We start from the raw sequence: 12,679 nt of genomic DNA, 5'->3' as shown, positions 1-12,679 counted from the left end.
TAATAATGGCTTAAAAAACCCAAATAGTAGGTTATACAGCAGAATAGTCTCAAACTTGAACTGTAACAGCTAAAGTAACATACTTGATTTACCTCTTTATACTGGCAGTAGACAACAAAAGGCCTTGAAGGAGCAACAAATTCCAATAAAGCGAGCAATACAGGAGTGGGATGAAACTTGCTGGCTACAATTAAGCTGCAAAAGAAATTTCACGCGCATTAGTTTTCGGCTTCTAAAACCTATTCAATGAGTGACATTTTCTCCTACTTAGCACAGCGATCAATTATAGCTTCAATGTTGCCAATCAGCATGTTTTCATGGCTCTAACAACTCCCCAAATATAAAAACAAATCACAGTTTCCTACTTGCGTAATTAAGAGGATAAAACACTCGTTCCCTGAAGTGCAGTACGTTAAACGCATTGCAGAAGCACTCGTTTCAGCTGTGCTGAGCTCCACAATAATTCTTACAGCCCAGGAATTTGCATGCTGCTTTCTCTACACTAAGACCAAATATTTAATTTTTGTGACTGCTAATTGTTGCGTAGAATGTAACCTCAGTCATGATCACCCAAACTGGTAATCGTCATAAAATACATTTTTATATGAAGAAGTTATTATTTAAAGAAAAAACAATCCCTTAGTGGGAATGACTAAAAATCTTTTTAAAAGAAATTATTTCCTTGCCAACTTAAAGGCTTCATATTAAAATGAGGATGAAGAATAAAATATCACAACTCATATTTACAGATGCTTCAGATTCTCTATAGATATCTAGAGTTCTTCATCAAAAACATCACCGCTAAACTGTACTGCAAGAAATGGATAAGATTCAATTAGTTAATAAGTTGTACTTTTGCAGAAAGAACAGGCTAATTAAACTACTTCTCTAGTATACAGTTACTATATGAAAAGACCCATCCATTAATTAATATTTGTTCTCCAGGGGAATTTGCAGCACTGGAGGTACCATCAAACTTACTCAACAAAAGGGAGGTAAAAATGGACGTTCAATTTTCTAAACACGAGAGAGGTGAGACAATTCTTTTACAGTTGTTTTCATTTCGGTTTTCTGCTGGCCACGGCCTTATTTAACCCTAATTCCAAACTTCAAAACGATTGTGCTCAGTAATTAACCAAGTGGACCATAAAGAACAGACTCCAGACTGTGCCTTGGAAGGCTTGGAGTGCTGCACCGACGCTGCCAGGAGCTCTGCCAGACGCCAGGAAGGTAAGCGAGGGATGAGAGAGACTGCGAAAAATCAAACTCTGTCCTCTCATATGGCAGCACATATTGCTGTCAGCAGGTGGTCTGGCCAGTCGCAAAATTAATGTAATGGGTGAGAGGGGAGGAGGAGGAGGTAGAGGAAGGGCAGGGGAGTGTATAGAGAGGGTGCGTGGTCAAATTCTGAACACATGGAGTGTCTATGAACTGATTTCTGCTTTCATCATATCAGAAAAATTTAATAGTCTATCTTAAAAGAGTCATCTTTTGAAGAGTACCGAATCCCTTTCTTTTTCTGCCTCGAAAACCTATGACAGACTTCAACTCTCCTAAATGGAATTGAACAAACAGGTCTCGTAGAAGAACTGCGTTACCATATAACAGCACAGAAGACATATAAAATCGTATCTTCTGAATTAAGTGGTAAATATTGTAGAATATTTACAGCTTTCACCTATCCTTTCTCCATTTCCCTCTTGCAAAATAACAAAATCTTAATGTCCCTGCCTGCTTCTACTCACGGGCCAAGTCGTTAGTGTGAAGCATTTCTTTATTCCATGCCAAATTTTCCTGGCTGAGCAGTGTATGTACCCTGTGGTTCTTGATCTTAACAAATGGTGGGCTATAAAAAGGCAGATGACTAAAGAAAGGTGATCCTGACTGAGCCATCTGGGACAGTGCCTTCAGGCAACCATACACTTCTCTTCCGCGCATCGTGCTGAAGACTTCTTAGAGCAAGAACTCACTCGTCCCTTCAAGCATATAATCTGTTCTAGCTTGCATGCATTACAAAGGGCAAAAGAGGTATACAAGCGACCGAAAACAAATGAACAAGAGACAAATACTAAATAGGCTCCCTTGAACTCAAATGTCATCAACAACCAAATAATACTATTTTACACCACAAGAAGAATCAAGTAAAGGCAATTACTAATTTTCACTTTCCCAGACTGTGTAGACATTAATTATAATGATGGGTGCAGGAGACAGCAGTACAACTACTACCACTGTTTAGGCAGCTTAATGGTCATCCTTCATTGGTGCTGCTGCTGCCAAACAGACATGCAGTGCTTTTACAAACCTCCCGTACCATTTTATTGCTTCAGAGAACCCAGAATGACCCGCTCCTGCACCTTTACAGAAAAGGCTAATTCTATCACTTCAATTTGCTAGATGAGGTATACTAAAATATAAATGAGCTTGAGTGAAAACATTTCATAATAACAAAACCAAAAATTATACACAAGCATTTCAATCTAACCAATAAATGTGTATTACAATTTATCCAAGCAGAACGGCTTTATTCCCAGTGAGCCAATATTCTTGGGAGGAAAAAATGAATATGAACGTTATTAAATTAACTAAATCAATGTTACTCGATTAACTCAAATCACTTCAGCATTTGCTGAGAACATCATGAAATAGTAACAACCACCAAGTGCTCTTACACTACTGTAGGGCTGAATTTCTAAGAATATGTTTATTGTCTTTATTTTAAACTTCTGATATTAAATCTTCATGTTAAATTGTTCCTTGAGAAGAATCGAACCTGGCTAAAACAAGTAAAGTGAAGTTATGCATAAAAAAGAAATAGTTATGTGTAAAAAAGAAAAGGACTGTAAAAAAGTCCTGTGTATAGAAGAAATTAGTTTCTAAAAACAAACCTGCCAAACAAATACACCCCCAAAACAACAAACTTAGTTCCAGTTTAACAAACTTAAAACCTCAGGTTCTACTTTGCCAATTGGAATCCTGTGATTTTTATCAGCAGTTATTTTGTATTAAATTCTACCTGGATTCTGTTTCTCTTTGGATAGAATATTATTTTTTTTAATGTTTACTTATAGCTAGTCAGGAATTTATATCTTTTAGATCATGAAATTTCAAACCATTTAAATAACAAAAAAAAAAATCTCAACCAGGTATGAACCAAGTGAGAATGAAGATACATCTGGGTTGACTGCTTGCTTGTAAATATTAAGAAAAAAAAAAAAGGGTCTTTTTAAAACAGAGCTTTTATTTGTTTCAAAGGGAATTATTTTCTGTAGGTGTGGTTTCAAACAGAAGACCTTTCTGACTACAAACAAACTCACCCATCGGCATTCTTCTCTCTCAACAAAGCAGCAGTTTCTATTAGTTTTTTCCTTCTCTCCCATTGTTTTCTTTGCTTTTCCCGAACCTTTGAACAACAAAACAAATAATTTGCACTTTAACTGGTAATTATATACTGGATCACTACAGCATGGATGAATTTTCATTTTTTGCATCTTAGATGGCTTAAGGCAAGACAAAAGACAACTTCCAGAGTTCCATTTTAACACCTGAATAAGCTCTATTTCAGACAGCAGAATTTTAAGTAGATTAACATTGTAAAACTTGAATAGCCACAATAAATATTCTTACGTTGTCTTTATTCTCTTTTTCTTTGTTCTCTTTAAATTCTACATCTTCAGCATTAATGTCCATTGCGTCTTGCTCTTCTGTTTGGTTGATCTCCATAGCTGTTTCAGGAGCAGATTCCTCTTCCGTTTCCTGTAGGGAAGTCTGCTTCTCATCGGTCAGTCCATTGCTTTCTTCTTCCGCTAGCGCGTTATCTTCAGGATCTGAAGGCAGAGTCTCTGTAGAAAACGTCCCCGAGAGGAGACTCTCCACTTCGCTGAGAGGAAATTCGTGAAGATTATCGAAAAAATTTTTCGGAAATCCAAAACAACTGGTAGCAGCTCTAACAGGTCCCCCTCCTGGATACATCTGAATAATGGATCCATAGCCTATGGAAGCAAAAGAATAAAAAACACATTGGAAAGCCAGGATTTCTGGGAAGCATAGCTTTAAGAACCGGTAAGTATATTGCCTGCACTTACTCTAACCTTCATCAAATTTAGCAGGCTGCTAAAGGTAGAAAAGCAGGCTGCCTCAAGGTAGAAAATCTTTACTGGAAGGACAACAGTTACTGCAACTCAGAAGGACAAGGTAACTCAGAGATTACACATGTATTAAACATGTATTTAGGATTAGCACAGAACATATAAGCAGTGACAAATTGTTAGAGAAGCTAGTTTAATTAAGAATTAAAAAGACAATTTTTTACAGTATTTGTTACTTCTAACTATGGAGTTGTTTTGATAAAAAATAAAAGCTAACTTAAACAGCATTAATAGGCAAAGAATTTCTTCAACATCCAGAGTCTTAAGGAAGAGATGTCAGATGTTTAAACATACGAAAAAGAACCTTTCAGTAGTTATACTGAAATTGCATCTTATTTAATTCACTTCAGAAAGTATCCCTATAGCCAAAAGTTTCTGAAACAAAACCAATTTACGGTATAACTGCCTGTGTGCTTCTCAGCCAACCGAGAGCACATCTGGTGCACAACATTACATCGCACCTCCTACCTTTCCAGGTGTCTGGAGTGTAATTGTCATCTCTGTTTAGTGTCTTTGACTGATGTATGATGAAACTAATTAACTGAGTTTAAGAAATAAAAAACAAGTCAAACTTCTCCTTGAATACACTCAAGAAAATGTCATATACTACTTTAAAATACGCATTTTGCAGATGTTAAATCTCTGGTGCAGTGAACAAGAGGAATGAAGCATTTTCAGTGCTGCGGGCTGTCTGAATTCCAGTGTTATCCCTGTTTTCTGCCATTCACTTTTCTGCACACAGGCTCCTTACAGCCTTTTCTGAACACAACATCATTATGCTAAGGCAGAAACTAAACTAGATCTATATACAGTGATATCAACTTTAAATTTCACATTTTTTTTTTTTTTTTTTACACAGTGAAAAATAAATCCAACTGAAATATGCAAAATACAACTTTCTCCAATGGAAAGACAAGTATCTCTTTGAGGACTGGAGATGGTAAAAATAGATTTTAAAAACTGGGAAAGTATTTTGGAGTACCGCCTTTTAGAAGTATCACAGAGACGTGTATTTCTTAAGTTTAAAGTAAGGCCTCAGTCTCTACATGACTAAAGCTACCGCGTTCCTTACCTCCCATGCGCTCCATCACCGCGCCCAGCACCAGGCCGGCGCACGTTTCCATTACAATCATCTTGTTGCCAGCACGGATGTTTCCTAAAGTCAACATCTGAGCCAGGGTGTCATATCGCAAGTGGCTAGAAGAAAGGGGGTTTTAAGAAATATCAAATTAGTTCTGTTAGAGTTAGAAATACCGCATATTAGGTCTACAAAGAAAATAGCAAAAGTCAGATATGAAGTAGGGTGCACGTAATAAAGGGCGCACATCTCATGCTACGCCTGTCAAAGTATTTTTTAAACTTCTTTTCAGATTTTTGTTGTTTCCTCCAACGTGTCAGTTTTGTAAAGAACAAATGGTATTTGAATGCATTTCCTAATCCAGTAATATAGCCTCAGTGATTTTCATCTGGCTTGCAGCAGCACACACCACATGCAATCCTGGGTCAAAACCTAATTCTACGGACTGACGAGACTCAGTGATGGCTGAGGAAATGACAACTAATCTAATAGATAAATAAAGCCAAGTGAAGGGGACAGGGGAAGGAGAAGGTAAAAGGTTTGAGAAGCCTTAAATAACATACATTGGAGTGTTTTAAATTCTAGCATCTTAGATCTACTTTTACTATTTTAAAAACAATAGATCAGTCCATCTTAAACAACGTCTGTAATGATGTATCATTCAATTTAGGTAAGTGAAAATCAAACACGGCTAGATCTCTGGCATCATTGCCCCCCAACTCCCACCCCTCAGTGTTAACCACATGTTTTCAAATTCTGGAGACTTCTGACTGAAAAAGATTTTGAATCCTTAACGCATTAAAGACAAAAATTCCTGCTTCTGGTAGGTGGCTCGTTATTTTAATTACTGAGCCAGAAAACAGAGACAATGTGCCACTGACCAAAACCAGGTGGGAGATGCCTCTGAAAATGCAAAGAGCCTCTGTCTACGTAGGTGATTAACAAGACGGTGGTGGTAGGGAAAAGGTAAAAGCTGATGCTGCATGTGAGAGTTTTCACTGCAAGAGCATATTGATTCATCTTCTAGATCACATTATTTTTCATTAATTTACAATCTTCCCATTAACGGGGGAAAAAAAAAAAAAAAGAAATGTGATGAGTATTACTCTGGTATAATACAGGTATTTTGAAAAATATTAAAATGCCTTTCTGTTATAATTTGAAAAAAAGGAACAAAATGAAAACTTACTTGATTTTTCCAGGTTCCCTTGCATAATACATTGTTGAAAGAATGCGAGTGGATGGTTTCACAATTGTAATAACTGCCTCATATCTGTAAGAAACACATAGTAATAGTCTTATTTCAAGCTCAGCAAATTACAGAACAAATAAATATTTTCCACATTTTAAAATTCACTTACTTTTTTTTCTTCTTCTTTATGTATTTATCTTGAGCAAATTCTGTTTTGTCTCTGAATGTTGTACTGTTCTCTATTAACTGCTGAACTATTTCCTTGGAAAAGACAATTTATTTTTATTATAGCTGGTATTTATTTATGATTCATTTCATATATAGTATTTCTTTAAACCAACACTGAAAATATTTCCTTCCAGTAGAGGCATGTATAACACTAACTTCTACTGATGCTAATGGCAAAGTAAATTGCTACTAAAGAGCGAGGCACTACCTGGACTACCTGCAGGAATTTAATCATATACTTTTGTCTCTAGGTGTTCTTTAACTACGTTAATGCCAGCATGAAAATGACAAAACTGAAAATGCAGATGCTGGAAATGGGGTGTTTTGTGGGGAAGGAGTCCGGTAGGTGCCAGAACCAGCTCAAGAGAGAGGGCAGACTCGTACGGCCAGAAATGAAGAAAAAGCAGGATTGTTCCTTTCAGCATCAGCAAGTCATTACAGTGCAGCCTCACTACCTACATAATCTTATCCTCTGCTGAATGTAAATGAGACTACCCTGCTTTCTCTAAGTGATTAGCTACTTTTAATTATGCTGTATTTAGAATGAGACAGAGTTATGTTTATTGGCAGTTATTATGGAACAACTGACATGTATTCTGTCAGTCTAATGTTCCCCACAGGAACTGGTTTGCATGACAGTACCCTCAGTCCCATGCACAGCTATACAGGCAAAAATTACTTTACAAAAACAAAACAAAAAAAGGAACCTGATGTCATACGTAATATTTACTTAAATCCAACTCCCGCTTTGGGTCTCTTGTCTGCCTTCAGCATCTCTATCTCTGAGGGTATTTTTTTTTTTCCCCATCTTGTGCTAGTTCTTCCCCTGTACTCTGGCTACTTACCAGACATCTCCTTTACCCCACTTAATTTTGTCTGCCTCCCAAATTGTGCTAGACTCCTGTACCAGCTCCTTGCATGATGTCAAACCCGTTAGTATTTTACTATTACCAACAACACTCCCCCTGACTTCTTCCTTTTCCAGCTCCCCGAATTCTGGTTTTTGTTTCCCGGTCTCCTTGTTCTAATCTCTTCCCTTTGCCAATCCAACTCTTCTTCCTCGTACTTTCAGGTTCTGGCTGGAGGAATCGTTAAGACCTCCAACAGAAAAAAAGCTTTCATTGCTCAGGGCTTGTCTCTGTGCTTGCAATACAAGACCAAATGCTGCACGATGCTATTCTGGTTGTTGCGATCATAGTATTTTAACTGCTAAATTTGTAAGTTTCTATTAAACATGTAGGAAGAGCAGTAGCCTGGCCTCACAGGAGTTTGAAGGTGGTGGTGGTGGGGAATGACAGGAGTATTTTAAATGCCGACACTGCATCTTCCATTGTGCTTTAAGAACCTGCTCCAAAATACAGTGGCACAAGTAATTCTCGCTTTCTATTGCTACTTTTCATGCCATCATTTCTTAAAGTCCTTCAAACACTTTAAATGTACTATTAATACTGAGAAATGGCGTATCCTTTTTTTTTTTTTTGCTTTATTCTTGGAAAAAAAGTTAAATGCAATACCTGGGTTGTTTGGTTTGGGGTTTTGGGGGTTTTTTTCAGTTAAAATTACAGTGAGGAAGCTGGGGAATATCTCAGTAGGGTAATCAAAACAAGCCAAAGGGAAGCTGTGACACTCTGCAATGCCCTGGGAGTACATGCCATTTCATGTCTGCATCCTAATATCTATCCCTCAGGACCTGGGAAGGATTTGGGAAGTGATGGGAAATCAAACCCCATCAACAATGAGGTGGGTTTATTGCAAATAACATCTCTAAACTGAGCCTGTGTCACAAAGACATGCCATTCACAAACATGAATTCAGATTTTACCAGACATTTATGGAAGAATAGTATCTATTGCTGCTAATACAACACAGTCTAAAATGAATATTCAGCTACAGTTCAGATGCCAGAGTTAACAAAGCAGGATATTTTAATAACCTAAAATAACAATATGATAAATGTATGGCAAAGACATGCGGAGGACATACAGAAAAGCCAGAGTGATCTTCAGCCATGGATAATGAGAATGAACAGAAAATGTCAAAGCTATCAGACTGATTAGTACCTTCTTCTCAAAGAGATAACACCACGAGCAGCACAACCGCGCAAAGAGAAGAAATACCATTCTCAACTCCTTGGACCCATCCGTGATTAAGCAGGCAAAAGCAGAACAACTGCTCTGAAGAGCAGCAGCAAACAGCAGGATGCAAAGAGGAGATGAACTCGATGTAAGCATGAGCAATTTCTTATTCTTATTAGAAAGGGTAAACTAAAGATGAGAGAGAATTTTGCCTGGTAACACGTGCAGAACAGAACTGGCTGCAATGGTTTATCAACATTTAAGATGGTCTCACTTCTTTTTGACAAAGCGTGGGGTAAATTCCAATCCCTTTTCTAGCAGAACGGAACTCACATCTTGAGAATATTCTTAGCTTTTGAGGTGCAGATAAAACACAGGCAGCACATGTGTTTGGTAGGTACCGCCTAGGGGCACAACTGTAGTACGTTTGTTACATAGTGTTGTTAATACTTTGGTGTTTATCCATTATCCTTTCCTACATCTTTGTTAGTTGAATTATTGCATTAATTTTAATACGTCTAATATAGAAATAATATTTTGAACATTATAAACAAAACTAAAAGGTGATTATGCAAGATGTATTTCCGTAATGGTTTTAATATTTCTTTTTGTCTGTTATGACTTCTGATGCCGTAAAAATTCAGACTTTACTCTCCATTGACAAAGTTGCCAACCTTACATGAAGTTTTCTCTGAAAACAGCCTCTGCATTTTTGTAAAAACAGATTTTTAGGAAAAACATGACTTGGGCAGAAGAACAAAGAAGAAGCACTGAAGCCTATGCACCGATAAAAAGAACAGCCTCTTTCATAAGCTAAAATATAACCACCAAGGCAGCACAGAAATGACACCAAAACCTTATTTTTACCTGTCCTTTAATACCCTTGTCCTTCAAAGCCTTTATGTCATCATGAGTCAGTTTTTGAGACTTTCCATCGTCAACTATGTTACGATTATCTGTACCTGCTTCTTTTGTTTCTAAAGGAAAAGGATACAGATTTGTAAAATCTAGCTCTAAATATCTTAAAGTTGGAGAAACATACGATTTTAGTTTCACAGAAAAGCAGACTTCTCAGGATTAAACCCACATGCTTCATAGCCTTGCAAAATATTGCCTAAGCAATCAATGAAATGTAATATGTAAAATACACCTTTGTATATATATTCACCCAAACTAAGGTTTAAATTTTCTCCCATATTAAAAAGCTTATTTGTTACAGGACTAGTGAAACAGCAGATCGAGACAAAACCATGCACTTTTATGACAGAAAGAATATAAGTAACATTAAGTTAACAAATGATTAATAGAAAGCTTTTCCATCATCTTTGGTATTATCAAAGAAAGAAATTAATTGGAACTCGTTTTTCCAAACACCAGTGGATCCTCTGTAATACCTGTGGCAGTCTCTTCCACCTCTTGCTTTGGCTGGAGGTTTCCACCACTGGTTACTTCAAATGTAGTTCCATAAGTATGTCCGATGGCATTATCCAGATAGAACCACTGCTTCTCAAAAATAATTTTTCTGAAACGACAGAGAAGTTAATAATATTAAAAGCATTACTTTTACTAGGTCTGAAACCCAAAATAGTTGAAACTAAACTATAGCCTCATATAAGCCATTTTTATCTATATCCTTGGAAAAAAAAAAACAGGAAAAGCATAAAAAGTGAAATTAACTACAAACCACATTAAACTAAAATTGATTAGGAAAAGAACAAGTAACTTAAAATGAGCATACAGTAAGAAATTTTTTTTTCAGTTCAGAAGGATTCTAAAATAGATAAAACAAGGCTACAGCGCTTGAATTATATAGTACCATTTTTGACAGAAAGAGTCAAAACAAGGCAAGGAACCAAATTGATCTAAAGTATATTAAATCTAGGCTGGGTCATGCAGACTAGTGCTTAAAGATGAGCGTGAACCTGTATTTTGCAGAGCTCCTTTGAAATAACTTTTGCCAAAAGACTATGAAGAAAACAGACAGCAGCAGAGAGTGTCATGTAACCCTAGCAATGTTTAATACAAAAAAAAAAAAAGGGCATTTTATTATCCCTTTCATTTTGATTGCACTAAGGGAGGTTTGCATTTTCCCTTCTCCACACAAAAAAGGACCCCACAAAGCCTTTCACTTTCAGGCTGACTTACAAAGGTTTCCTTGCTGACCAAAGAAATACCAATCTTGTAAAATGAAACAGGTATGAGTGTCTATGCCACACTCGCATGTGAATCAAAACTTACCAATATGAGCTCTTATTGTGCTGATTATATTCATCACTAATTCCAAAGCTAAGCAAAAATGTTGACTTGTTATTTCCAGTTTTCTACTGACTGAATTCATGCATATATTTTACCTATGGTATTGTCTGTATCCCCAAATACAATCCAGAAGTTAAATAAAGCATAAGAACAAAAAGTTGTCAGAGACATTACCAAACCCTCTTCATAATAAAAATTTAACAGCATCATACTTGTTCACATAAATCTCCCAAGCCAGATTTCAAAAGACTAATAAAGATTATAAAAGACTTGAAATGACTGAAAAGAATTTAGATAGATAAAAATTATGTGCACGCACTCAAAATTCATTTTGTTGACATTTTGATAAACATACAATTTTGATAAACAGATTATCCAACCACAGGTATTGTCACATGTTCTTGGAGTGTTCTTACCCTCATCAGATTATAGAAAAGGAAAAATTAATGCAAAAGTTATTTACTTTCCTGTGGCAATATTTACTCTGACTTTTTATTTCTTCTTTTATGACAGGGGTTTTAAACAAAAACTGAAGAGGGACCTAACGAACAGATCTTGGCAGTTGCTCTGCAAGCTAACAGAGTAACTACCTGATTTCGGTGCCAGATTCTGCTGGTGAACATTAAGCCGGTCAGTAACCAGTACTCCCAAATTCCTAGCTCTAAGGTATGCCGTTTTAAAACCGGTCTCGTTTGAGCATAGTACCTTTAAATCTCCACGCTACCGAATCAGATGTCTGGCCACATTACTCAATACTGACTTCTATACACTGGTCTATAAAATTGTCTGCTGCAAGGGGAAGAGCCCAGGCTGTCCACTGATTATAGTATGTCCTGCTGGGCTGCAGGTGCTTCTTGCTATGCCAGTTGGCCTAGGAAAAAGAAACAGTAGACCTTTCATAGCATCCTCTCCAAAGCAGTAACTCTCCAGAATTGACAGTTAGCATCTTCCTACAGTCTAGTGCTGATGAAAACATTGAAGCCAATCCCTATTATTAACAAGGCAATGCTGCATCTCGCAGAAATTACACACCACAGCGAGACATGACAGGCTGAGAGAGTTGGGGGTATTCAGCCTGGAGAAGAGAAGGCTCCGGGGAGACCTAAGGGCCCCTTCCAGTCCCTAAAGGGGCTCCACGAATGCTGGGAAGGGACGCTTGATCAGGGATTTGAGCCATAGGATGAGGGGGCATGGCTTTAAGCTGAAAGAAGGGAGATTTAGGTTAGATATTGGGAAGAAATTCTTTGCTGTGAGGGTGGTGAGCCCCTGGGGCAGGTTGCCCCGAGAAGCTGTGGCTGCCCCATCCCTGGAGGTGTTCAAGGCCAGGTTGGACGGGGCTTGGAGCAACCTGGGCTGGTGGGGGGTGTCCCTGCCCAGGGCAGGGGGGTGGAACCAGATGGTCTTCAAGGTCCCTTCCAACCCAAACCAGTCTATGATTCTATCAGTATGATGAAGACATGCTTTTCAGGCTGCTACACATTTTCTCCTCTTTAACCCGCACGAGTTTGACAGCGACAACACAAAACCATCTTAAACATCTTTCAAATTCTTACAAGAAACGCAGCCAGGACATCTTCCGGGTTTGTTTGGTTTTTTCCGTCATAGGAACCGAGGCAGCATTAAAATCTTTCACCCTACCTGCCGCATCGACCTAGCGAGGCCGTCATTGCTGACCGGCACAGAAGAAAGCTGCGGGGCCCAC

At 37.7% G+C, this 12,679-nt stretch overlaps 1 protein-coding gene across 1 annotated transcript; it reads right to left on the bottom strand.

Moving 5' to 3' along the window:
* Window positions 1-3,313: 3,313 nt before the first annotated feature.
* On the bottom strand, window positions 3,314-10,151 carry TRMT6 (tRNA methyltransferase 6 homolog (S. cerevisiae)). The gene is made up of 7 exons (XM_009892472.1): window positions 10,116-10,151; window positions 9,589-9,698; window positions 6,588-6,679; window positions 6,416-6,499; window positions 5,221-5,345; window positions 3,628-3,992; window positions 3,314-3,403 (listed from the first exon to the last, which is right to left on the bottom strand). Exons 4-7 carry the CDS (start codon window positions 6,445-6,447, stop codon window positions 3,314-3,316), a joined length of 612 nt encoding a protein of 203 aa, XP_009890774.1. The 5' UTR covers window positions 6,448-6,499; window positions 6,588-6,679; window positions 9,589-9,698; window positions 10,116-10,151.
* Between the last annotated feature and the right edge of the window lie 2,528 nt (window positions 10,152-12,679).

Source organism: Charadrius vociferus, unplaced genomic scaffold, assembly GCF_000708025.1.
Source record: "Charadrius vociferus isolate BGI_N301 unplaced genomic scaffold, ASM70802v2 scaffold139, whole genome shotgun sequence".
NCBI lineage: Eukaryota > Metazoa > Chordata > Aves > Charadriiformes > Charadriidae > Charadrius > Charadrius vociferus.
This window is presented reverse-complemented; position numbering and strand designations above follow the sequence as displayed.